General features: G+C 38.3%; 1 protein-coding gene across 2 annotated transcripts in view; it reads left to right on the top strand.

Moving 5' to 3' along the window:
* LOC139151630 (protein CLEC16A-like) overlaps positions 1-23,814 on the top strand; it is a 31,686-nt gene extending 7,872 nt beyond the window's left edge. The window contains exons 3-23 of one of the 2 annotated variants that reach the window (XM_070724556.1): positions 2,283-2,416; positions 5,438-5,505; positions 6,364-6,444; positions 6,896-7,001; positions 7,431-7,554; positions 8,481-8,667; positions 9,650-9,700; positions 10,357-10,467; positions 11,076-11,319; positions 12,385-12,505; positions 13,036-13,186; positions 13,652-13,831; positions 14,516-14,611; positions 15,069-15,197; positions 16,426-16,546; positions 17,631-17,682; positions 18,857-18,968; positions 19,583-19,745; positions 20,154-20,358; positions 21,070-21,203; positions 21,738-23,814. In XM_070724556.1, the coding sequence (XP_070580657.1) occupies positions 2,283-2,416; positions 5,438-5,505; positions 6,364-6,444; positions 6,896-7,001; positions 7,431-7,554; positions 8,481-8,667; positions 9,650-9,700; positions 10,357-10,467; positions 11,076-11,319; positions 12,385-12,505; positions 13,036-13,186; positions 13,652-13,831; positions 14,516-14,611; positions 15,069-15,197; positions 16,426-16,546; positions 17,631-17,682; positions 18,857-18,968; positions 19,583-19,745; positions 20,154-20,358; positions 21,070-21,203; positions 21,738-23,086 (3,919 nt within the window). In that variant the 3' untranslated portion in view covers positions 23,087-23,814. The remainder of the gene's footprint in view (positions 1-2,282; positions 2,417-5,437; positions 5,506-6,363; positions 6,445-6,895; positions 7,002-7,430; positions 7,555-8,480; positions 8,668-9,649; positions 9,701-10,356; positions 10,468-11,075; positions 11,320-12,384; positions 12,506-13,035; positions 13,187-13,651; positions 13,832-14,515; positions 14,612-15,068; positions 15,198-16,425; positions 16,547-17,630; positions 17,683-18,856; positions 18,969-19,582; positions 19,746-20,153; positions 20,359-21,069; positions 21,204-21,737) is intronic. The other variant, XM_070724557.1, reaches the window with a different exon arrangement.
* Positions 23,815-26,825: the final 3,011 nt, after the last annotated feature.

The raw sequence follows: 26,825 nt of genomic DNA, 5'->3' as shown, positions 1-26,825 counted from the left end.
TATGATGGGACACCTTATGACGCCACATATTGTACCTCATTAATTATGTGCATATCTAATTTTGAGCGAGCCAATAGAGTTAGGTCTGATTTTTGGTATATAGGGATGACTTAGCAATTCAATTTTTTTGACAAAATGTCACATGACCTCAGTGACATTTGACCTGAAATATACATATTTGTCCATAACTCAGTAACCACAAGTGCTACACCCTTCATATATGGTATGATGGGACACCGCATGACGCCACATATTGTACCTCATTAATTATGAGTAGTTTCACAATGTGCCAGTGTGATCAAGTGCCATTGGCGCTATTTTTAAAAAAAGTTATGATGAAAATTTTGTGAGCCACACAGATAAAAATTTTCCATGCAGAAGAGAGCATTGGGTAGCATAGTGGCAATGTAGATACAATTATTGTGGTGTTTAAGGCCCTGGTGTTGTGTCATAGTTGTGATCAAGCAGGCTCAATAGCATCTTAAGCATAAGTATTTTTCTTGAGACAAAATGGTTTGGCCAAACCCAAATCCTGTAAAACAATACACAATATTGATATTGTTCATTTAATTTCCCAATGTTTTAGAGTAATCATTGTTTCAAAGATTATGATAACACTTTTAAGCCCAGAAATATTTTAATTTTTTTTTGATATCATCAAGAAATGTCTAGTGATGTTCACTATTATATCATTAAACTGGTGGAATCTGCAGAAATATTAAAATCATTCAGAATCACACCATTTCTTGTATAAGTTATAGCGGTTTGAAATATGCCAAATGGACAATTTTAATAGCTCTACTTTTGAATTGTTGCTTTGATGTTAAGTTACCATGCAAAATTGCAGCTCTCAAATGTGAAGATTTGAAAATGAATATGCTTACTGCAAGTACTGTTGACAATTTCCCTTGCCATGACTCTTAATAAAGTAGAATTTAAAACTGACAGTCAAGCTAAATGCCATTTAATTGGAAGGCACCAAGAAATTCTTTTTAACATAAGATTGTACCTATTGGCCCTCCCTAGGTGGTTTTCTTTTGAACCATAATTGTGTACTTAAAGGGTCTTCATTCATGACATCACGTGAAATGACCCAGATTTGACCTTTCAGAAAACCTCAGTTTTTCTCCTTTTCACTTGTACAATGACTCTGTTTGTGAAAGTTTCCTTAGAAATTATGGTTTTTACTATCAAACTGAGTAGCTGCAGGCCAAATTTTGATGCAAGCAATGTAGGTAAAACTTGAACTCAAGGACGACCGGTACGCGGCACTCACCTATGCAGAACCAAGCCTCAGTGTATTCATGGACGTTGTGCGTCCGTGATGTATTGTAGTATCGAACAGCAACAATGTTTGTTTTACGTACCAGGGAATTTGTAACTTTGTAGAAAGGAGAGTAAACTGTTTCAATACATTGCAACTTTGTAGGAAGGAGGGTAAACTGTTTCAACATCTTACAACATTTTATTGTTAGCCGTAGTTTTCTGTCCAGGAGGCACTGTCTAAAAATTCAATACCACTAAAATATGGCCTACTCAGATTGCGTCATGGTGACCCACAACGGTTATTTTATCGGGACAAAAAAAAAAAATTGCGTCAAATGTCGCAATGCCGCACGCTGGCTGAATCTAAGTAATATGTGGTGTACACCTACAAAGCCATGTTCTTAAATTGGGTGGATAATCCTATATACAGGAAAGCGGAGTTTAACCGCTTAGAGGCTTCAGGAATTCAGTCGCAAAAAAAGCTTAAAGGTAAAAGATTATACAAGGGGGCGTAAGCGTAAGGCATAGTGACAAAGTCCACTGATCATATGTCATCATTGATTTGTTAGCTCTCACAGTACATGTATCTTCCTCTATCCTTGTTGGAGGGTAGAAATTCATTGTTCTAAAAGTCTGTATCATTGTTTTGTATCCTGCACCCTTCACTTCCGTTTCACAACTTTGACCATGACATTGAACTGTCCAAATAAGGTCAATGTTGGATTGCTGACCTTGTGTCTATCCAAGGAAGACCTCAAACAGGATTCATACAAAAAAGGAAATTCAAAGGCGTGCCTTATATCATGTACTGCAATGGTGACTTTTATTCATGAGGTCTATTTCAACTTTATCGAGTTTTCATAATTCACAACAACACTATATTATGTGGCCGTTTTCAAATAAATGGTTAAACACTCCTCCCAAAATGTCATTTTTCTCATCTTACAAGAGTGTCAAAATTCTTTAAAAATGTGTCCGGCCTTGATGCGTCTCTGATTTCTCTCTCTGTATTTCAGCTTCTTCCTTGAGAAGAATATGCTTGCCTTTTTCCTGCGGATACTACGGCAGAGGACAGGTCGATACGTCTGCGTACAAGTCCTGCAAACACTGAACATATTGTTTGAAAACATTAGAAATGAAACGTCACTTTGTAAGTTGAACTTGATTTTCAATATGCTTTTATGCTTGCTCTGTGGATGAAAGGCTTCTGGAATATGCATTAAGGTAGTGCACCCCTCCACAGTCCCTCCATAGGAAAGACAGTGACCCTCAAAACATCAAGTTTTTAAATTTTCGAAATTTCAAATTTTGCTCTTTCATATAATCAAGAATTAAAAGCAGGGCTCTCCATGGGATTAGAGAAAAAATTTCCCTTCAATTTCCTCACATGATATTTGAAATTCAAAATGGCAATTGTACACTGTGTTAGCTCTGTGGGGAAATTTATGGGGAAGTTTATCTTCAAAAAAGACAAGACAGTGAAAACTTCATTTACTCCAGAGTTCAAAAGGAGTCTTCACTAGAAGCAGACCAGAAAAATATCATAGAAATTGGAGTGTCTGTAAAGATTGACTCCAAGTTCCATGTGAATGTCAAAAGTGAAATACTTAAACTTTTTCTCAAACTTTCGTCAGTGAAACTTTTAACCATTTCCTTACCAAATCAAGAATAAAAATCGGGGGTCACTGTGTGAAGCTTTATACTAGAGAAACAATTTACCCAACATTTACTGATATTTGAAATTCAAAATGGCCACCATCCCTGTATTAACGCTATGAGGAAAAGTAAATTTGCAATATTTAGAAAATCTAAGATGGTGAAAATCTTTGAAATTTCAAGAGCTTTAAAATAAGCCCCAACAAGCGGTAGATCAGAAACGAATTGTAAACAATTGAGATTCCGAACATCTGTCCCTGGGGCACATTATACCCTAATTTATTTATTTTACACTTGATATTTTCTATCACCGGTGTATGTCAGTTTTGTTATTGTTCATATTGTGGCCTTGGTTGTATGAATCAAGTCTTGGATTAATACATTACATTTGTTATGTCAATATTTCACCCCTTTCTCATCAAATATGCCAATGCTCTTGAGTTGAAAAAAAATCTTTTGACATCAACAACCATTGTGACTTCTTTTGACAAAAGATGGCCATGTTTTCATTCATTGATGGTGTTCCCAGTGCAGTCTCCAGGGGTGTCAAGTGAAAGACATTAGTGATATTTTCTAAAAATACCGCAAGCTTTCAATGTGAAATTTCCTTTAAGCTTCAAGGTCTCAGCAGAAAATGAACACATTTTGTTCAAGATAAGAAAATAGTGAATGAGATATTATATTCAGATTGAAAATTTACAGAATGCTTCTCAATTTGGTTGGCGGTGAATGGATGACCTACCAAAACAAATAAAATAAAGTGAAGCTAGTTGCAGCTCATAAGACTTACAATATCCGGGGGAAAAAATCACAGAATTTAGAGTAAATTCCACTCGGAACTGAATTGAAACTCCCATGGGAGAAAGCTAATGCATTTTATCTGTAAAAGTGTGAACAGTAACTGCGCGGGACTATGGGAGATTAAATATACTCAACACTTATCATTTGTTAATAAAACATTAAAATTGACTCTGATGGGTGATGGTTGCAGGAAGAACATTAAATTATTGAAAAGACTCTATTAATTGAATTGAAGAGTAATTAGCGTCAGTGCCTGAAAAGCCAAAGAAAAGGTTTAATAAGTGTCCTGTGCCATTTATATTGTCAGGTTGAATTCCAATACAATACATGCTGTAGATGCGTCAAAGTGTCCTCTAATGACATTGCAGAACTCTGTTGTGTCAATTTAGAAATTTCTTAAAATAATTAACCGTATGCCTGAATGTGTAAAATATGTCAAATTTCCTGACATCTTAGGGGATTCTCTTGATTCAGTGTAGACAGGACAAGCTGAGTTGCATGCATTGTTTTTTCACATATCTATCTACCACTTTTTGTGCGCACATTGCAATAGATGCATTGATTTCCTATCAACACGGTTGTCTTGTGATCTGTCAAAATTCCAAATAAGGAAAGAAATCAACTATTCAATCTATGTGCCTCACGAGGAAAATTGCATAATCTTAAAAAAAATACTTATCAACTGACTGTATGATTGTGCAAATCACAAGGATGATTGGATGTGGCTGTTAAATTTTAGTGCAGGAAATTGTACTGGCAGTAAAATATGCTATGAAGTGACTTGTGGAGAAAATTTCTGAGAATGTGACAGGATATGATGTTACATTCATACAGTTCTTGTAAATCGGTTGTGACTAAACCCATGGGCAATATTAATTTGGCAAAATAACAAGTTTGTCTGGCTGTTCTCTACATATGGTTACATTTGTATCATCTCCCTGGGTGTTGGCCATATTTCTTTAAAGATTTGATTCTCAGGAATATTTAACCAGGGAATAATGTATTACCCGGTAAAGTTTTTTTACACCCAAATTTAAGGCAGGCAAGTGGTAGTATATGTAGCTGTTAACACTGTTGTCATATATTGTGCATTTTTTGTGAAAGCAAGAAGTAATATATATATGTATGCAGTGATAGAACTCATTTTAAACTATGGTTGTGTCGACTGATACAGACACATTCTACAAAGTGAAATATCTCATTTTTCGGGTGAAGTAAACGTCTGAAATTCACATCACCACCTCCCCTGAAATGCAACATGTGGACTAGTTCTCGCATGTTACCATTTTACAAGCGCGAATAATACAAGTATACTTAGAAACATGTATCGTGTCGTTGTGATTTAAATTTTGTCGTTCAACACAGAGAGATGAGACAGTATTTTACTTTTAGGTAATCAGTTTCATGAATGTGGTTCACACACAGAACTGTAGCAGGCCAGTATCAGACATAGCACAAAAACACATCACACACAATCTAGTTTCATCAAACACACTTACCGATGTCAAACCATCTAACAACTTCAACATTCACTTCTGTACATTTCATGGTACAAGTATTGTTATTTTGCAACTTTTTTGTCTATCCTCACCGTCACAAGATTTAAGATCAACTCATGTTTTGCATTTCTTTAATTCAAAATATTGAAAACTCATTTGGATGCTACAATTAATTGACAATTCTCACACTATTCTGTGTGTATTCTTTATTTCAGATTATCTTCTGTCTAATAATCATGTCAATTGTATCATCGTTCATAAATTTGATTTTTCCGACGAGGAGGTAAGTCATAGCCCATAATACAAAGTCAAGAGTTTTGTTCACCAGAAAATATTTCCCTTCTTACCACATTTTTTCAGTTTCATTCCCATAATCCTTTGTAATAGGTCATTGGCATTCATAAGTGTCATCTTTTCTATAGAACATACTGAAGAAATGAAAATTCGCCAAAAAATTTTAAAGTGAAAAGGAAAGATTAATCACAACACAGCACTTTATGAGAACACTGAAATATCATTGGCTGTTCCCAAATCTTTTGTGTTTATGTGTGGGAGGTGAAACTTGGACAACATCAAGCATAGTCTGAAAGAGTTGAATTAATTGCATTGGAATCAGAACACAAGACTGGTGAATTCATATTATGAGTTGTCAAGTCCAGTCACGGTTATTAACTTACATTACCGTACACAGAGCCACATCCTGTTAATTTCATTGCAACTTCACATATATTTCCATAGTAACATTTTCATGTGGAGATTTCCAAAACCTGATTATTGTTTTGTTTAATCATCAGATCTATGAGTATGAACAACTTCTCGACTTTATAATCTACATTGAAAATGCATTTCCTTATAATTTCATTTATTTTATAGTTAACACCAACTATAATTGGCATTTTACTTCCTACTCGGTGATAAAAACCAAACAATTCGCAGGTATTGAAAACACCACATTATAACATTACTACTGTAATAGAAACACGTTGCAATCAAATTTACACAATATAGGCCGTGTATTGCAAGTCGATCAGTGATTTTAAGAAAATTTGCAGGCATGATGGCGAAGTTTGTTTTCGAGAGTTGAAAAATGGTGAACAATATATGTTGTCATGACATTTCACCTGATTTACTTTACCCACAGATTCTTGCCTATTATATCTCATTCTTGAAGACGCTGTCACTGAAACTGAATCCACACACAATACATTTCTTTTACAATGAGGTAAGTTATCCTCAATGTTTCAGAAATGTTTTCATATGAACAATAAAAAATGTAGCAGCTATCACGAATGACACAGAAAGAAAAAGCAATAAAGGCCAGGAACAGGTACTTACAGTACCAGCAGCTGTGAGACCCAATTATGAATTTGCATGTTGGATGCAAAAAACTCAACGTGAGCAGCATTATAAAACTATCAGTATATACTTTCAGTTACTCTGATCAGCTAGGGTGTGTAAAATGACAACAGTACAGTCACTCATGACCAATGAAACAAGAAAAAATCTTGTCTAATTCCTTACTTACACAATAGAATTGTAGTGCCCCCAAACAAAACTCAATATTTGATTTTGCAATGTGTTTTCTGGTTGCAGTGAAGTCATGCTAGATTGTACAAATACAATGTAAGTTATTCTTGTCACATCAAAATGTTATTTTTATCTTGTTTCACCAGCATACCAATGATTTTGCCCTGTACACAGAAGCCATCAAATTTTTCAACCATCCTGAGAGCATGGTACGGATTGCAGTCCGCACCCTCACACTCAATGTCTACAAAGGTAAAGCTACACAGTGGTGCTTTTAGAGTTTTATTTCACCAAAAACCTCAAGAAACATACTATAAGCTGAGCATTTCACTGCTTTATAGAACCACAGTGATTTCCCCACACTCTCTCCATTGGAATTTGCAACTTTCATAAATGTACTTCAATTTTAATGTTATATGTTTAATATATGCATATAAGTAATCATTGTTATCATGTCATATGTCATGACTGCTGTCTCTACTGTCTTTTGTATTTGTGTGGTTTTGCCAAAATTGTGAACTGAAAGATCTTTTCAATATCAGTTTGTCCCATGCTGCAAGATTAATACTACAATGTTAGCACCATCAACAAATCATTGCCCAGGCCTGGTCACAGGTTGTCTTTGACTTACAATTGTACACTGAATTCACCAAGGTTACTGAATTCCTTGCATTTTTCCAGTCAATGATAAAGCCATGCTGATGTACATACGGAATCGTACCGCTGCTCCATATTTTTCCAACCTAGTGTGGTTCATCGGGAATCATGTCCTGGAATTGGACAGTTGCGTTAGAAACGACACAGAGTAAGTCATATTCCAATTTGAAAATTGAATGTTGCTTGCTTTATTTCAATTCTAGAACACAGTTACAGAATACAGACACATTTATGCATAATCCTAGGGGGTATGGTCTGATATATTTACTGAGAAAGGCACCCTAATACAGGCAGATTATACCATGGTTTCAACAATCCCTCTTACCTGTTTGCTTTGTACTGACATAACCTTACCTTTAATATTTATTATGAGAGAGTGATTATATGAAGTGGATTCTCAAATAGTGGAATGCCAAAGGTTGTACTCAGCACGTGGCTCCGATGTTGTGCTGCTACAAAGTATAATCCAAACAGCAAAATGTCACTAGCAGATGTCAATGCTTCATTGTTGAGAGGACTAGGAACTTGCGATATGCCAAAGTTTACACGTACAATTAAGGTTTTGCAGTCATTTGAAGATACTCATATACTGATATATAGCATTGATAGTGCGTGACTGTCAGCAAATGACAAACAGACAAAATGGCCATGCCAGTTGAGATATTTCACTTTTTACAGCAGGGACTTCTTGATTTTGAGAATAAGATGTTTAAAAAGCACATCCTTGTGTGAATATGAAAATTTCCCCTGTAACAGTCAGCATAGATTTAAAATGCGCACTATATATGTTGTTGCAAAGTTGTCAAAAGGAAAGCAAAATCAGGTTGAAAAAGTTTAGTGTTTGAAAAATGGCAATGAAATCACAGGGGAAAAAAATGAAAGGTGATAGGCTGACATTGTGATATCCAGTTTGATAACATCTAACAGACTATGAAGTTCTTTGTATGTCTGTTTCAAAATTTTTGTTTTCTTCAGTGTGCATGTTTCATTGGATTTTGTCTATTTCAGCATCAAAGTCCATTTCAAAACATTTTATTTTACCATGTTTGTTTCGTGGCATTTTATTTACTTCAGTCACCAGAGTAGAAACCGACTGTCAGACTTGGTGGCAGAACATCTGGATCACCTCCACTATCTCAACGACATTCTACAACTGAACATAGAATCGCTGAATGAAATACTGACTGACCAGCTGTTGAACAGATTGCTGGTCCCACTGTATGTGTTCTCACTCACCAAAGACAAGAAATATGATCAAAAGGTGAGGCAAATTTTGCATGTGTTTTGCCCTTTGAATTCTTCCATACATGAAGCATGCTGGTGGTTTGTCAAACTCTGCAGCTTGCTATGAATTCATCGGTATGTGTGAACTTCATAAACCATTCCGGTTTTCGGGTCGCTCTGTCCATTTTAGGTATAGCATTGCCCTATAGAAGTAGATGAAGGTGATAATAGTACATAATCCTGCTGTTTATCATTAAAATAAATTGTTTTTATTAGCTCATATTTGGTTTTATATATAAATACCAAAAAGAGCTTATATGATGAGTCGGTGGCGTCTGTATGTCTGTATATTTGTGGGTATGTATGTGCGGATGTATGTCCGTCACACACAAAGGCTCCCATACCGCCAAAGCTACCGTCTCAGTATTTGGTGTACAGGTAGATGTAGGGGTTGAGATGTGAATTTGTTCAAATGAACACGTCAGTGTCAAAAATGTGCAAATGAGGTAAGAAAAAGGGAAATCCTGCAAATGTGCAGGAGTGGTGGCAGTGAACTGAATCAGCCCACACATCTGAATAAGAGGATTTTGACCTTTAACCTATTTGTATGCAGGGTACCTATTATGTTTTGGAGTGGTAGCAGTAACTGAAACAGCTAATTGGTCATTTCCTGTCATTGTTTATGAACTGTGACATATTAACAGATCTGCTGAAACCATGGATGTCTATTTTTGTACATCCATGGTTGAAAGATTCTCTGCTATGCATGTTGCCAAAGTTGACCTTCAGTACCTAAAGTTTCAGACCTTATTTACTTTTGTCATTCTTAATTTTCTGGTTTAAATATTTCTTGTTGTTTTTCTGGTTGTACTGTGCAGAAATTGTCATAACATCAACGTATAATTTTCCTGCACTGAACAGATAGAAATAACACTTATTGTTGATCTTTGGTATGTACCAATTCTGATCAAATTTGAGCGACACCGTATAATTGCGGTATTTTTCTTTTGTAAAAACAGGAGGAGAAGCCACACGTCAACTCCGTGGTGTCATTATTTCTACTCTCTCAGGTAAGTGCTAACAGTTTTTCAACTTTTGAGAGAAGTCCATGCCTTGAAGCTGAAAAGACTTGAGACTTTTGCTCAAACTTTCCTCAATGAAACTTTCAACCATTCTCTTACCAAATCAAGAATAAAAATAGTGATCACCATGCAAATTCGGTACCAGACAAACAGATCAACAAGGTGATTACTGCAACATACAAAAAGTGACACTTTGACATCAGTTTGATCACTCATCTTTAATAAAACCACCACAGCAAAAATTGAGTGTCATCATGCATAGAATATGTATAACTTGCAGTGTGCCGTAGAGTTTACCCTTGACATAATCTGCCATGCTACAGAAAATGGCTTCATTCATACATTTAGTATGGTACTAAAATAGAGGTCTAACAGTGACAGAACAGAATCTTAGGTCACACCAAAAGCAAGTTATTGCAAGAGATACCGGTACTTCCATTTCTTCAAGTACAGAAAGTTACGCACGATAAAAATAAAAGACCACCATCCATTCACCAAATCTTGATGTTTTCAGACAACTTACGATTATGTAACCACAGTGTCAGACAAGCTGGGTATTTAAAACAAAGTGAGACCAGTGAAAACAGCCAAACATGACTTTTTCAGGTGGAAATAACACTCTTTTCCTTCCTTCTTTTTTCCAGGTTTTCCTTATCTTGTCCCATTTCCCAGTCATCAACACCCTGGCAGAATGCATTCTGAATGGAGACGTTGAGATGATAGCTCAGCAGACAACAGACATCGGAGAAGGAGAGGTAAGGGGTCCCTGAAAAATTCCGAAAATAAATTGTATTGTATGTCACAGCATTTCTGATTGCCATACCTGTATGGGAAATGTTCATTTATGTGGTACCGGTATGTCCTATGCTCATGTGACCAGCACGGTTATATGTAATCAGTTCATTACTAAAATCTCTTATACTTTGTGGAATATCTTTTCAAATTATTAAAAGGTAACACCCTGAGTATCAAGATGCTATCTATTTTGGATACCAAGATAATCTGGCAAGACTTGAGATTAATGGATGCAAAGAAATCTTGTTGAATTACCGTCACTTATTATTTAGAGCCCCCTAAGAAAATTACTCTGAGTTCGCAAGCAAAGGTGTATCCACTAATCTTCAGTTGTCATGATAATCCACAGTGTGTATTTACTCTACAACAAGAATGAAGACTACTGGATATAAACCTTGAGATATGAACAAAAAAGGGTTTTCCTAGGGGACCTTCATGTACTCTATCCCTAACTGTAATCCCAGTGACTCCCTATGTTACCAGTGATTACTGCAAAACACTATCTTTGCTCGCCGATCGGCACTCTAGCCTACTTTATTAATGAAGAAAATCTCCTTTTAAAAAAAAGATGACCAAAAGGGGATTTGTGCCTCCCTCTGAAACTCTTGAGAAGTCCCTAGAGTCTTCAAAGGCGTCTCCAGCACCTTACCCAGAGCAGCGGGTTCCTCGGTTCCGGGATTCCTCCCCGGAAGACGAAGGAGGTGAGAATGAATCTGATGCTGAGGCCGAGGAGAAGGGGCAGGCAGGAAAGGCAACATTCAGGGAGGAATATGGTAGTGATGAGTGTGACAAATTTGAAGACACTTCACCAGGTGAAAATTTTGCTCAGGACTTCGATCTCTTTCCTTTTCTCCTTTAAATCTCTTTTAAAGCTTTATTTAAAAAAAAAAAAACACCTTATGCTGTAGTTTTCTGCCAATTTGTTTCACAAATGTTATCTGTTTGTGTTTTTCATTCCAAATATTTTAAATAAGCCTACCAATTTTACTTTGAAAATCACCATTCCCAAGAATTCAAAGTTTCTTTTTGTAGATTTCCATGACAATTTTCATTCAATTCATCTCATTGATGGATGTGCCAGTGCATGCGCACACATTTGTCTTTTTTTTGTAATTCAATCACAATTGATTTCTGTGTGTAGTTTCTTTGTTTGATTTCTGCCAGCCTTCCTCCCTCTCCTCCTGTCCTCTCATTTTCATTACAAGAATTATCATCTTGTAATTCTCTTCTTTGTGCATTGGAAAATGCTTATCATGTTGTGTCGACCCGTTGCGTCACTACACTGATGCCAAACTGTATGGCTGACATTCATGTACAGAGGGTGAGAGAAAACATTCAACGATAAAGTACTTTTTTTACATGCATGATCCATGTGAATTTTGTTATTTGCACAAGCCATCGTTGTATCATGTGACGAGGATTAATTTGAAAACATCAAACTTCACAGTCCTATGATTCTGACCGCGGTCCCTCCACATTGTGTTCTGACATACTCTCTGAATGACAGAGTATGGTTTTGCAATCAGTGTAAGTTGAGAGTCAGGTGGTTGTCTTCATACCATTACTATGGTGACAACAGTACCGTGCTAAAATATTTTTGAAAAAGAACAGGCAAAAAAAAAGATTTTATGACGCAAACAAGAAATATAGTTGGTAAGGGTTTTTCATATATTCATTCATTCATACATACATTCAATCATTCAATCAGTTGGTTACCATCCTCCAAAGTGATAAAGGATCTGTGCACAAGAGTGTCTCATTTATGAATCTGTTTCTAATGATGTGCAAATGGAGAACTCCATTCAGGTACTCTGATTATTGTGGTTTTATGCTTATTGCTGCCATATTTATCCCTAGTGTTGTTTGTACATTTCTAGATACACCCAGCGGTGGGTCAGACCATGTTTTCTACAAAATGAATGAACAGAACTCCACAGATGAAGAGAAATCTCTAGGTGTGGCTGGCAGAGAGAAGAAAGATCTACCTCAAAAAGAGAGGTAAAAGGCGAAACTTTCATCTACAAATCTTATCAGCAAACCATAGGGAACATTTTGTCAGAAAAAGTAGCTGTCATGGTCCTTCTGTTCTTCACAGCTGAAATCTTGATGAAAACAGTCAATCTACAATTTCTTGACTTTACAAGATGAATTTTTGACCGCTGACAGGCTGGCCATTATACAACAACATCCTTCTCAGGACTTTAGCAAGTTCTGAATCAGCTTGCCATGTTGAACAGCGCCACCATGAGTCATATTTTGTATTCCTTTGTTTTTCAATATTACACTCTCAAAGTACAGTGTGTAGAACATAACTGCCTTTGTCACCAGCCACCTCAGAGTCCTTTGGAGTGCTGATTAAAACAAAATGTTCCACACTTTTGTGCAGTTTTTTCAGCTTGTTCAGTGTATGAGTGATAAGGTACAGTTATATGGCATTTTTAAGAGATGAAAGTTGGAGGTTTTAAAGCTGTACTGAATAATATCGGTAGCATTCCATAAGACACAAGTTTCCCTATCTTCTATTACAGACCCTACTGGACTGCCATCATCAATGCACTGAGTTGTAATGATAGCGATTACAAGGCTCTCTTCGCTTTGTGTCTTCTCTATGCCATGGGTACAAACTCCGGAGTCAAACCAGAGCTATTACAGTATGTGAATCTTACCACTGTACAAAAGGTATGGTATCCACTCCCACCCCCTTCCTTCAGCCATTCTTCACTAGAATCATACATGTGTGCCCTTTTGTGGCTTTGATAAGTAACAAAACAGAATTCAGAGGATCTGACCGTGTGGTGAAAACTGTATTAAAATCGTGCGTATGCAAAGTTCTGCTAGTAAGTTGATCCTCTCAGAATGACAAAGTTAACGTCATTTTGCCTGGTAGTGGTTTCAGGCGGAGGTACCAACATTATTTTTCAGTCAAACTCAATGTAGCACCTCGCACGGTATGACGACAAATAAGAACTTCTTTTACAGACTTCTAAATAGTGAGACATAGTCAAGCATGCAAAGAGAAAGCCCCTCATTTATGTTTTATCATATGGTGAACCTGTCGTAGCACAACACTGCCTGAAGTTTTGATTCTTCCTAACCAATCAGCTTTCAGTAATTTGTTTATGTCGTCATTCTCCTTGTACTCAGGACAAGAGCAACTACAATGTAAAGCTAGTGGAGCGACTGATCACGACGATGAGTCAGAGTTGCCAGTACAACAGTAAAGTCAGGCCAGCTACCCTGCACATGGCCATCATCTTGCTGAAGGAACTTGTCTATGGAGACAAGAAATGCTTTCTGCAAGATATGCACCTTGCATGTGTTGAGGTAAGTGTACTGTTGCTGAGACATCTCTCTTTCTCTCTCTCTCTCTCTCTCTCTCTCTCTCTCTCTCTCTCGCTGTCTTTCTATCGCTCTCTTTCTCCTAAATGAATGGAATCAACAGTTTAAATACTGTCATTATAACCAACATGATCATCAGTATTTTTGTCAACAGATTATGTCTCTTTATCAACAAACTTATTCAAGGGCCAGTCACGCTAACTTTTGATGATTTTTTCACTATTTTCATTTTTATTGTCAACGATTATTTCTTGTTCTACTCCCCAAAGCATGTTGATATACACGGTATTCAGCTTGTCAACTCAACCTGAACATGTCAAGATTGCATTGCTATTGTTCACTGAATTCTGGTCCGGACTAGAATTTAAATGTAATTGTAAACAATAACATTGCATTTTACACATATACATGCTATGTTGACAAGCTTATAATGGGTGTTTCAACATGCATTTCGGAGTTGAACAAGAACTTGCAATTGATATACAAAATAAAAATATTGGAAAAACATAGTTTTTTGCCCTTTAACCTTTATTTCTGAGAGTTATATATTAAGTAGTTAGTTCTTGCATGTAACATGAGACCGCTTTGAATGCCAAGATTTTGAAGATTTTTCAAAATGAGATTTGTTGAATTGAAAAAAGGTCTTTTTTGTGTCACTTTCATTCAAAGGGTGCGAGGGAAGAAAGCAAACTGATGCTGAGGAATTTCTACAAGGGTGATGAACTCTTCCTGGACATGTTTGAAGACGAGTACAAAAACCTGCAGGTATGTCAAGTACTTGATGTGAATGAAAATCAGATATGCTTTAACCACTGCTTGTTCTTGTGCTTAAAAGCACACAACATTGATATTCAAGACAATATACAGTAGTATCAACTATTTTTGGGCCAAAGGTTTGATGAACCATTTGTATAGGCTTTATTTCTTCACTCTGAAGAATTATGTTGTTGGTTTGAAGTTCTCTGCAACATTAGAAAGAGACACAATTAGTCATTTTAACATTCATAAATAAAAAGTGGAACATAATTTTTGGGTTCCACTCGAACTTGTTTCAGGTAAGTGTGTGTAGAAATTAAATTCTCTATTTATTACAAGTTTTTTTTACCTCTATTCAGTGCAAAATTATGGGATCATAATGGCATATTAAATGAAAGTTTGAGTTTAATTCATGAGAGACCTACTTCATATTCTAACATTTTCCTGGTTGGCTTACTTTCCACAGATGAGACCACTCAATGTTGAATTCCTGATGATGGACGCGTCAATTCTACTGCCGCCCACCGGGACTCCCCTCACCGGTATTGAGTTTGCCAAAAGGCTGCCCTCTGGAGACCTAGAACGGACACGGCGGGTAGGTAATCAGTCGGCTGCGTAATAGGCCTGCTAGTGATGTGCAGCGGTTCAGAAGGTCATATCTGATTGGTAGAATTAATTATTTACAGCAATTTGAAAAGTCTGAAATTCAGTCTATGGTGTAGCTGATAGCTGTTTGGGAATGATTCAATGATGACAGTGATATTCAGCGAGCAATCTCAGAAAAGAACTACACCGTACTGGTAACTCGGGCATTGTCGCAAATCAAAGTTGGGTTAGGATGTGAAAAAAAAAATGTTTAAAAAACCTAATGCTTATGTTGATACATTTTTAGGGTTGGGCCATAGTTCAATCTGTCAGTAGACAACAATCTTTGAAAGGATAGGGAGTCCAATCGATGTAGTGCCGTGAAGTGTTTGCAGTGTGTTCCATTCGTTAACCCAGTTGTGGAAGTCATCAATCACAGCAACCCAGATACACTTTTAGTTGATGAGTCTGTGTCGCCATAGCTTTACATTGAAGGTCACCGGGTCAATCGTCGCCATGATCATGTGAACACCAGTAATGAAAACAGTGCTGTTCACCTAGTTGAACCACATCTCTTGTATATGGAACATATAAGATGCAACTGAGAATCCTTGAGAATGCTGTGCAACTGAAGTATTGATGAAATAAAGGGGGGGGGGGGACTCCTCATCCACAATGGCACGATTGACCCCCCTCCCCCCCTCCCCATGGTTTTTTTTGGAAGTGATGATTTGTGTATACAAGTTGTGCCACTGGGATAATGCACACAGCCAGACATCAAAGAGGGTAAATTACATTACATGAGAGTGTAGGCAAAGTTTAGGCCCTTTGAAGGTGCAATGCTATCCGCCCAAATGATGTTTTTCTGTTCACTTTGTGTTGGATTGTATGCAAGTATATCACCCTGATGAAATTTCAGAAGATTGTTTACATCGCCGAAGGTGTGTTTGTAAAGAGATACTGAGAGTTGAACGCAGTCACTGAAGTTATTGTAAATATGAAAGTTTTTGAGTTCTTTGCTCTGTAGTTACATCAGCCGATGCGCTGTGTAATCTTTTGGTGTAGAATTGTAACATCTGGTGTTTTTCCCCAATGAAACTCGAAAACAGCCGCACTTTTGTGCCCTGTCAGAATTCCAGGAAATTTGGCGACTGAGCGGCTTATGTTTTCCGCCTTCCCCTGAGTAAGCTATTGAAAATCACCCACTCAATATGGATAATCCCTTGTCTTGGCTTCAGGCGATCCGTGTGTTTTTCCTCCTCCGGGATCTGTCTCTGACACTTAGCGGAGAAGAGGAGACGAGACTGCCTTTGACTAAACAAGAGGAGCTCGTCAAGATTGCAGACAAGTTAGATCTCAGTAAGTTTTTGCATCGTTGTCAACAGTCCCAATGGAAAGCAGTTTTTAACCCTTTCACCACCATGGTTTGTCCCAAATCCATTGTTTTCTACGGTAATGTTGGACCTGTATACAGGGAACTGGGGGTGAAAGGGTTAAGTTTCAACTTACATTTGTAAGGTAATACATGTCTCAAAATTCAAGAGTTTAAAACCCTCGCTCAAACTTTCCTCAAGGCGACATTAAACTATTCACTTCCATAATCAAGAAAACAAAAAAATCAGGGTCACCTTGCAATTTTGGTGTTAAAGAATCAAATTTCCAAAGCTTTACCAATATTTAAACGTGGATTTTCACAAAAGCAAGACAGCAAAAACTATATTTCCTGTACTTGCTCCAAAATACTAGTGAATCCACACAAGCACAGACCAGAATAGTAATGTGTATATTCAAGTGTCAAAAACTCTTGTCTCAAGGCGCATTCTGCCATAATTGCCACTTGCTCTTTCTGCTTGTAAAGTCAAGTGGGTCCTCCTTTTGCGTTTAGAATTGGTTCCATGTTGAGCAAAGGGGAAATTTGTGAATAGCTCCATAGCTCGATTTTTCTTAAACCATTGTTTCCTTTTTTCAATGATTGATTTCGGTGAAAATTTTCATAACATTAGGGTAGGTACACGACTATGCAGACATTTACCAGTGAATGAGTGGTGTAAAAAATAGTCTTTGTGTTATCTAGTTTAGTGAAAAAGATTTTATATATGAAAAGTAGAGAGCCCTGTAAAACCTCGATCATATTAAACTGTAATAACTATTCTTAAATAATCACTGTAATAACAGTGTTCCCCACATAGGTATTTCAGGGATCTGAGTTGAACACAGTTTCACAACAATACAATTTGTAAATTGTACATTGTTATGTAAAATTTACGTTGCTTTCCCAAACTGTAAAGAACACTAAATAAAAAAATACTTCCAATCACATGTCACACTGATCGAAAATGTATTCTCTCAGGGAAATATCAAAATGTTAGCAATGGGTTTGTACTCGTGTGATTTCTCGCCTCCAGTCCTGATCCTTATATACCTTCTCTACTCATGTTCTCAGATAACAGAGATCTCATAGCTTGCACTGTGATTCACAAGGACAAGGTGACAACGTAAGTTATCTCTTCTGTAATCTCTTCTTTAATTTACCAGTTCTACACATTGTCATCTGATCTAATCCGGCTAACATGCCCCGCATGGTATCCTGGAAAACAGATTTGTGACCCCCAAGGGAATAACCTTAAGTCCTGTGATGGCAAAGACAAATTTCATCCATGATTCCGAACGGTCATGTTACAACTTGAAAAACATGTTGAGTTGCACCTCAGGAAAGCTTAAATGTAATTTGCTATAAAGCTTCCAGTTCATTTTCCAAAGTGAAATTTATTCCCTGAATGCCGGAAATTTGTGCTGCCACAATGAATGCCATACCGGTATGCTGTGAGTGCTGGAAAATTATTTTCAGATCCTGCAATATGTTCATAGTGTGTTTGGTATGTACATGTAGGGTAACACTAACAGTAAAGGGTTGAACACAAAAGCTGTGCATGAAGATCAAATAGTTTTCTGACCCATCTACCCTACATTTTCCAAGTTTGTGGTTTAACCATTACATGTCAGTCATGAAGTTAGATCCGTCTAATCCCAGTCTGGGGATGGAAGGGTTTTAATGGGAAGGAAATACCATGGATAGAATATTTTCACAGGTGTTGCTCCTTGTATGCTGCCAATAACACATTGAGAACTCCCAACTAGAACCAGTGTCCTAGAATTTGTGATATTCTTAAAAGGTACCTTTGCTATGTGTCTTCAAGCATATTAGACTGCAACATTCTACTTTTAATGATTTATTTATTTACTTGTAATACTGGACTGTAATATTCTGTATATACAAGTGAGTTGACATGATGGGTTCCAATGCTAAATATAATTTTTCATCATGATGCAACCTACCCTACATAATGTGTGATTGTGGAATTACCGGTAACCCTTTGAGTGCCAAAGTCTATTTTTGTCCCTTTATAAAATAACCGTGGTCAATTTTTTTTCAGAGTTTTGCCAAAATGTTGAGAAAAAAATGTAACCAATGAAATGTGATGTCCATTTGGTCAAAAATTATAAAAAAAGTACAGAAAAATTCATAAAAATTGGTAAAATGTTGCACTAAAATTTTGGCGGGAACCAAATTGTAGTGCTCAAATGGTTAAGCACCTAGCAATGTTATGCCCATCAACGTAATGTGTAGTTTAGCTGTATTGTATTGTAACTTTTTGTTTAATTTCTCAGCCCAAAAAGACAGCGACGTTTCCTGGTGATCGACCCGCTACAACTGATACTCGTTGAACCAGATTCCAAGAAGTTGGGATGGGGCGTAGGTTCCTTTGCCGGGCCATTACAGGTAGGATGTCCAGATGTAAAACAGCAAACTCTGCATTATAGCGTAAAGTTTATATCATACAGTGACAATGTGTTTGGTAGCTTCTAAGCACAGATCAGAACCACCCTAATTGCACAAAACTACACCACAGCCTCATCCTTGCCTCCAACATCATTGCTACACTCATGTGCCAACATATACTGGAAAGGCAGTAATTGGAATCTGAGAGGGGCTAGTTGTTTGGTCTGATGAATAATAATCCATGTTAATCTGACAACAGAAAAGTTGTGGATGAACCAGCTGAGAAGGAAAAACTAATCTATTAGTAAATATCATATTATAGTGATAGTAATACAGACAAATTTGTTGTATTTGACATTCGTGTGTCATAAATTTTATTTTTTGAGTGACAAACTTTATACCCAAAACATAAAATCATATCAAAGCAAGAAAAGTGGTGTCACTGTTTTCATGTGTCATCCTTTCCTTAACCCTGTCACCAGCATGATTTTGCCCAACCTGCCCATTTGTTTACCGCGGCGACTGTAGACCTGTGTACAGGATAATGGGGGATGACAGGTTTAGAAATCGTACGGACAGTGTGCTACATCTACACTTGATCTTGTCTTTCACAGGATGTTGAAGTGACAGGTGACAAGGAAGACAGTCGGTCACTGAGGGTCACCATTCACAAGAGGGCAAACAGTGCCCACGTGAAGCCGACTCCACTGTTGGCGGCACGCTTCATCTTTGACGATCACATCAGGTGCATGGCTGCTAAGCAGAGACTCACCAAAGGTGAGGGACCTCAAATACAGCGATACTTTCCAACAAAACTTTTTTTTATTATTTGCATTGTTGTGTGCAATTTTCTCAGAAGTGGTGATGGTTTTGAAAGCAAAACAGCCCATGTTACACAATGGAGACCCTTCTACTCTTAAAATTTGCTAAGAAAATGTCAGTTTTGCCACCGCAATATCATTACAGTGTTATGAGAAGAGTCAGTCAAAGAACAACCATAGAGTCATAAAAAGAAAATAGGAACATGCCATAGCCATTGTAGATATTTACAAATATTACAAGAAAGTTCAAGCAGGCACCAATCTCCAAACACCCTTCATTGTAAAAATCTTTTAAAAATTAAAAAAAAAAGATGGTCAATACTTTGCCATGCTTCATACAGCAGTGTTGTGAAATTTCTCACAGGTCGTACCAGGGCACGACAGCGGAAGATGGAATGTATAGGAACCCTGCTGGACCTGCCAATGCAAAGCTTACCCAGCACACCACAAACACCGACGTACCCAGGGCCTCTACAACACGTCTCCTCACATCCAGGCATGGCAGTGCCGGCCAGTGCTGTCCAACAACCACAGCCATTCAGGGCATACTCAGACCACGGTTTTAGAAGGTAAAATCTTGTTCAAGTTAAATATGCATAACTTGTTATTCTTCTCCGTTCAAGGACTCACTACCTTACATATTGTCTGCTGGACTAGTGATGACATTGTACTCCAGAAAATGTATGCATTACTTCTAAGCATGGACAGGAGAATCATTAGGTTTACCCTGATACCATGTAGAGGATCTCTGAACACAACCCTTTTCCCATCATGAAAAGAACATCTACTCAACACCACAAACAGTCTGGTGCAGAGGTGAAATAGATTACACAATTTTTTTTCGCCCTTACACCATTGCTACACAATAGTTTTATCACCTGTTAAATACTGCTGGTAAATTTTCTCAGGTGTGTGCTTGGAGTAAAAAATTAACATCACAATGCCAGACATTTATTGTCTGGGGATTATCTAGGGGGGCAAGACAGCTGGTTGGAGAAGACCCTATCAAGGTGTTAATAGGTCTGAAATGTTTTGCGTGATGGAATTTTAATGAACCTTTCACTACAAATATGACACACATGACATGAACGTGGCATTGCCCCAGTGAAAAGTAATCCTAAGTTCATTCCGCATCAATGCATTATTGCACAGGAAACAAACAGCATTGCTCAGATGTGTTAATTTCCATCAGACGTGATGCTTTTTAGCTTTGTGAAATGCAGCAGTGTTTGATGTCAGCGTGTCTTGTTTTTTCACCTTTCACCTTTGACCCATTGCAGGTTATCAGGTCAACAACAGCCAGAACAAAATGTCAAGAAGCCAGGCATTGCCTCAGCGGAGAAACTGCCAAACTTTGAATCTGGTCAGAGACATTCGGTGGAGTTTGTGAGACAAGTTCCAGCCAGCAGCATGGGTGAGCAAAGCTAGTTGTTCTTTCCTTGCGATGTGACATTGACATTTCCACCTAAATCAGTGAAGTAGGTGAAAAATGTTGCTTTCCTCCAAACATTTACACCTGTCAAAGTCCTTCTTAGTTTATCTTGTCAGAATTGTTCATGTTGTAATAACATCCATTCGAAAATTGTTGTCAGAAACAGTCTAATATCTCTTTACTGTTGATCTACATCTCATGTGTACCCACTGAGAAATGAAATGTGAGGTAAAAGGTCAAGGTTAGCAACAGAAATGTCTTTGGCAATGAAAAGAAATTACAACCCAATTCGAGTTTCACAACGTCAAAAATTTTATTGTTACTCCAAACAGAACTATTATTATCAGTGTTTGCACCTTACAGCACCTCACAGCAGTCACCGACATGAGTGTGTTTTTGCGAGTTTTTCGTACTGTGAATTTCAAATAAATCTGCTTAGTATTTGTGACAGAAAGTGTACTAGATGAGGTTTTTATGAAACTGATAACACATTTACAAATTCTTTTCTCAAATCAGGTATGAGAATGTCAGCTCCCGTCCCAGTACGCCCTTCTTCATCTCAGCCCACTTCTCATGGTTACTTGCCACAAGCCGCTGCATCAGCATCACCTGAAGTGGAGCAGGCCCTTGAGGCAACAGCGCCCTCAGCGTTTGCCTCCAGTGTAGCCGATGTGAAAAGAGGACCACAGACAGGGGCTGCTACAGCACAGCAGCACGACAGAAGTATAACAGCGCAGGGACAAGAACCAATTCAGGACTCTGAAAGTTTGGCAATGTCTCCGAGCCTGTCACCTGCCAAAGCACCGCCCACGTCACTTCTCAGCAATCGGCAGGAACCTGATAATGAATGCGGATCCCCAAAAATACTGCCCCCAACGTCCACAGAAAGAGTACGAAGCCTGAGCAATGCATCTGCGGGCTCTGAGGGCGCAAGCTATTCTCAGAGTAATGCGGAAAACACCCAGAGGCTTAGTTTCGGGAAGTCCCAAGCGCAGATTGATGTGAATCCGGCCAATGCAAAGGGTGCGTCGTCATCACCGGGGAAAAGCCGGATCACAGACATTGCCAAGGATTCACTGACACGGTTTACGCAAAGAGAAAGGAAGCCTTCCACGGAAGATGTCGACGGAATCGAAATGACCAGCTTCAACATCACCGCGACGGCGAGCAGTTTGAGCCCCACTGATGAGGATCAGTTGGATGTTGGAATTCGTGACGGATGGCAGCAGTGGCCGCGTGAATCTCCCGGGAGGGCTATGATGGCCAGAAGGGAGGAATCACTTCCAGAGGTTGAACAGGAGACCCCCGGTGAGGCATCCGTTACAGGAGGCAGTGTTGGTGGCACAGAGTACACTCAGGGATCCAAACACACAGGCGGACAGACTACAGCTGAAATTGGCGAGGATTTAATGACCGACAGCTCCACAGACGGGGGAAATTACGATCCTGAGGGAACTGTAGAAACTAGCAGTGGTACCCGTGATATTGAATCCGACCACTCGAGCGATTTTGACACCATTATACAGGACATTGTCAAGCATCAGTTGTCAAGAATGCAGGAATCTCACGTGCCAAGTGGGGACTTGAGACACAACGAGGGCCTTGGAGAAGGCAGTAAGGAGGACAAAGATGCTGAGCTGAGGAATATCTCTGCAACTGAGACAGAGGAGAAGGACACAGGACTATCAGATGGTGACTGCGTCAACACCCAAGTTCAGGATGAGCTGCCTCAAGGCTACGTTGAGGGCGCTGTAAGCCCAGGTGACACAGGGGAGAACAGTCCATCATCACAGACTTCAACAGAAGATGCCGAGTATATAAAAGCAGAGTCAGAGAAAATACCAGATATTCAGAAAGACATTTGATAGATACAAAAACACATGTGCAATGACCAAGTGATATTTCTACAGTCACTGTCCAAGCTTATTGTATAGTATACAATCAAAAGTAAATAATATTTTTCCATGGAATGTGGTACTGTTAATATAGTCTCACAAATATGGACTAAGTCTTGTACAATAGTGGATAGACTTCAGTTTGTATCAGGCAGTCAAAAGAAAGAAAAAAATTCTTGTTTCCTGCTCTTTTCTGATACTGCTCAACAGCAATCTGCAGAATTCTGCTAATCTTCAGTAACTAAATTACGCCATCAGTGTCCCTCTCTGATAAGTCAAGGGATTGATCTTCAGCACCTGCAGGTCAGAGGTGAAATGTCAGAGGTCAGTATTTAGGTTGATGAATGATGTGTTTTGATGAAATGAGGTCACAGAGACAACATATCAGTTAGCGATTGCGTGTTTACCGAGACGTCGGTCTTAACACAGTGCTGCAAATGGCAAATGCAGGTTTTCAACCTTTCCTGTGGATGTCTACAGTTCATTTTTAATTTTCCTTTTTTTTGCCGCTAGATGGAACTTAGATGGAACTTGTAACTTTGCCAGATAGGTACCATGACTAGAGCAATGTATATAAAAAACAAATATGATATAAATAACTGTACAGTTGTATCAAAAAGCTGTCATCTCTGTGTTTTCGTAAAATGTTATCTATCTCAAACACCGGTCATAAATATTACAAGTTATTAAACAAAGCATTGTCTGTTTTCAAACGTTATGTGAATGATATAAATCCATCACCCAGACTGAACGCAACATGTCCAATGGTGTTGGATTTGGCCAATAGTCTCACTCTCAAAGCAATTCAGCTCAGGATAATCATGTTTGGAGCTATGAGTTAACATACTTACACAGTGTGTCAGGCTTTTTTGGCTTGTGATCAAATGTATTGCACTGAAAAAACAGACATATTCTGGGTAAGCCAACTTTCCCCGTCAAGAATTTCAACAGAAAAGGGGATGCGATAGTATGCAGGGCATTGTACAGATGAGTGACGCAATACAGAGAACTTCTTCAATTGGCCGTTACTTCAGGGGTGCGAGGGCTTATTTTACATCCACAGAACACTGAGTGTTCCAGTGCCAGGCCATGCATTGCTGTACAAAACCCTGTCTGTCTTGCACGGAGCAATAGTGCATAGGGCGCGTATACGTACGTGTAGTTTCACACTTTCAACCTGATACCGGTATCATGTCACATACCGCCATATCAAACAACTGATAATCTAGATAAGCTGTTGGCCTCCCTTCCCTGCTCCTGCCTCGCATGGTATGTGCATCTGTTAACGTATGTAAAGGAGAAAAATTAAGAGTACTTTTTCATTTTTTATGTTTAAACGGGTGTGACGCATTAACCAAACAGCAAATTTGGCAAAATCGTGCATGACTTTTGAAAAATGGAAAACAAATCCAGGGTCTGAGGGTTTTAAAATAGGGTAGGGTGGGTAACTTGAAATGAGTAAATATTTTTTGTTTGACCTAAATAAGCATATTGCATCATGTTTCAGTTGTTTGCAATGGTAGGGCTAGGGTTTTGTCTTTCTCTGTACAGCTGTGGTTGCATGTTTTATCAGAGAAAACTCAAAACACAAATACAATTGGCATGCATTGATGCTACTAGACGCACACCCGTAAGCGTACTATGATGTGAATGCACATTTCCGAAGAACATTTGATGAATTTAGTGGAGGGACAGATTTTCAAAAACTTTCTGGCTTGTCATACTTTTCCTCCCATGTTAAATTGGAAATGAAGTTATTTCTCTAAACTCTGCAGGGTATGTGTGTATCATTTTATGTTCATGAAACTAAACGAGAGAATGGCTACCGCTTTGAGTTTCAAATAGACAGTGGTCAACTTTTAATAGCCCATTTTATTCTCCTTAATCAAAGATTTTATATATTCAGTTTCCTTCAGCAAAGTCGACACAAATGTCTCCCCCTTCAATGTCCTGACGGAAAATATCTTGTCTGCAATAAACTCTGTGTAGTATGGCTGTGTGTTATTGGCTATTGGAGGCCTACAGCCGGTAACATAGCCCAGCTATGCAGAGCTGGTCTGCAATATACCGTTAAAGTCATTTCATAAGACGCGTCTTTTATTATGATGTTGCAAATTTTGAACCCGAATTATTTCTCAAGAGTTGGGGTGCAACTTATATGTACTTTTTGCAGTTTTAAAGGGGGCGTGCCAGTAGTAACATGGAAATTCTCGGATTATTTTTTTTCGAGGAGTGGGGGGGCCTACTGATAGAAGTTTGCCTATATTGAATAAAAAACTTTAAAACATAATTAAAAGAAGAGTTTGCTTTCTCTTTTGGAGGATGTGGTTGCCCATGGTTGAGAAACATATGAAGTGATACAATTTTATTGAACCCCCAAGGAATAACAAAGTTTCAACTTTTGATGAATAGAGCCAACCTCAATGGTGGCTGGTAGTGTGACAGCTGTACTGGAAAAGGGGTTCGACTTATAATGCATACGTTTTCCATTTTTGAAAATTTAAGGATTTCATCCTACTCAAGTCAATCAAACGAGGGTGTGACTTATAATGCAGATGCGTCTTATAAAATGACTTTAACGGTACTTGGCCACAGCTAGAAACCTGTATTTTGTGATACTATGGAAGTTACCATAAAAGACATCTGGTACATATCATAGCGTACTTTACAGCAAATAAAGTTTTATCACGGTTGCAAAGATCAGAGATATCAAAACCTGACATACCATAAACTGAGCAAAATGTGATTCTGGAGATGACCCCCGGGCGCTGATATTCATCCAGGCCTGGGGATACTCTGATGTATCAAGCACTTCACTGTTTCAAGCTCTTTCTTGTTGGCTTTGTGGGCGTATTTTTAAATAGCCACTCTCCAGTTTTCTTCAAGAGAGCATGCTGATTTCATGATCAGTATTGTCTTTGACCCTGCAACCAAAAAACCCCAAGATACAGATTTCAAGGCTTTAGTGTCTGGCATGACCATTCATTGCCCTGATACTTCTGGTTTGATTTTGTTTAGTCCCCACGGACACCGTCCGGGGGACTTATAGGTTTGGTCATGTCCGTGCGTGCGTGCGTGCGTGCGTGCGTCGTCCGTCTGTGCGTCCGTCCGTCCGTTCACGCAGATATCTCAGATACGCCTCGAGCGATTTCATTCAAACTGGTACATAGATTACTTCATATGTCATACATATGCACGTCGATTTGTTTTTTGATACGATCCAATATGGCCGCCAGGCGGCCATTTTATTACGATTTTTTCATGTACAGAGCCATTACTCAGGCATATCTAAACCGATTTTATTCAAATTTGGTACAAGGACATTGACCTATGTCATACATATGCACGTCGATTTGTTTTGTGATACGATCCAATATGGCCGCCAGGCGGCCATTTTATTACGATTTTTTCATGTACAGAGCCATAACTCAGGCATATCTCAACTGATTTTATTCAAAGTTGGTACAAGGACATTGACCTATGTCATACATATGCACGTCGATTTGTTTTGTGATACAATCCAATATGGCCGCCAGGAGGCCATTTTATTACGATTTTTTCATGTACAGAGCCATAACTCAGGCATATCTCAACTGATTTTATTCAAAGTTGGTACAAGGACATTGACCTATGTAATACATATGCACGGTAATCTGTTTGTGATACGATCCAATATGGCCGCCAGGCGGCCATTTTGTTATGATTTTTC

The sequence above is a fragment of the Ptychodera flava genome, chromosome 15 (genome assembly GCF_041260155.1).
Source record: "Ptychodera flava strain L36383 chromosome 15, AS_Pfla_20210202, whole genome shotgun sequence".
In the NCBI taxonomy this organism is placed as follows: Eukaryota; Metazoa; Hemichordata; class Enteropneusta; family Ptychoderidae; genus Ptychodera; species Ptychodera flava.
This window is presented reverse-complemented; position numbering and strand designations above follow the sequence as displayed.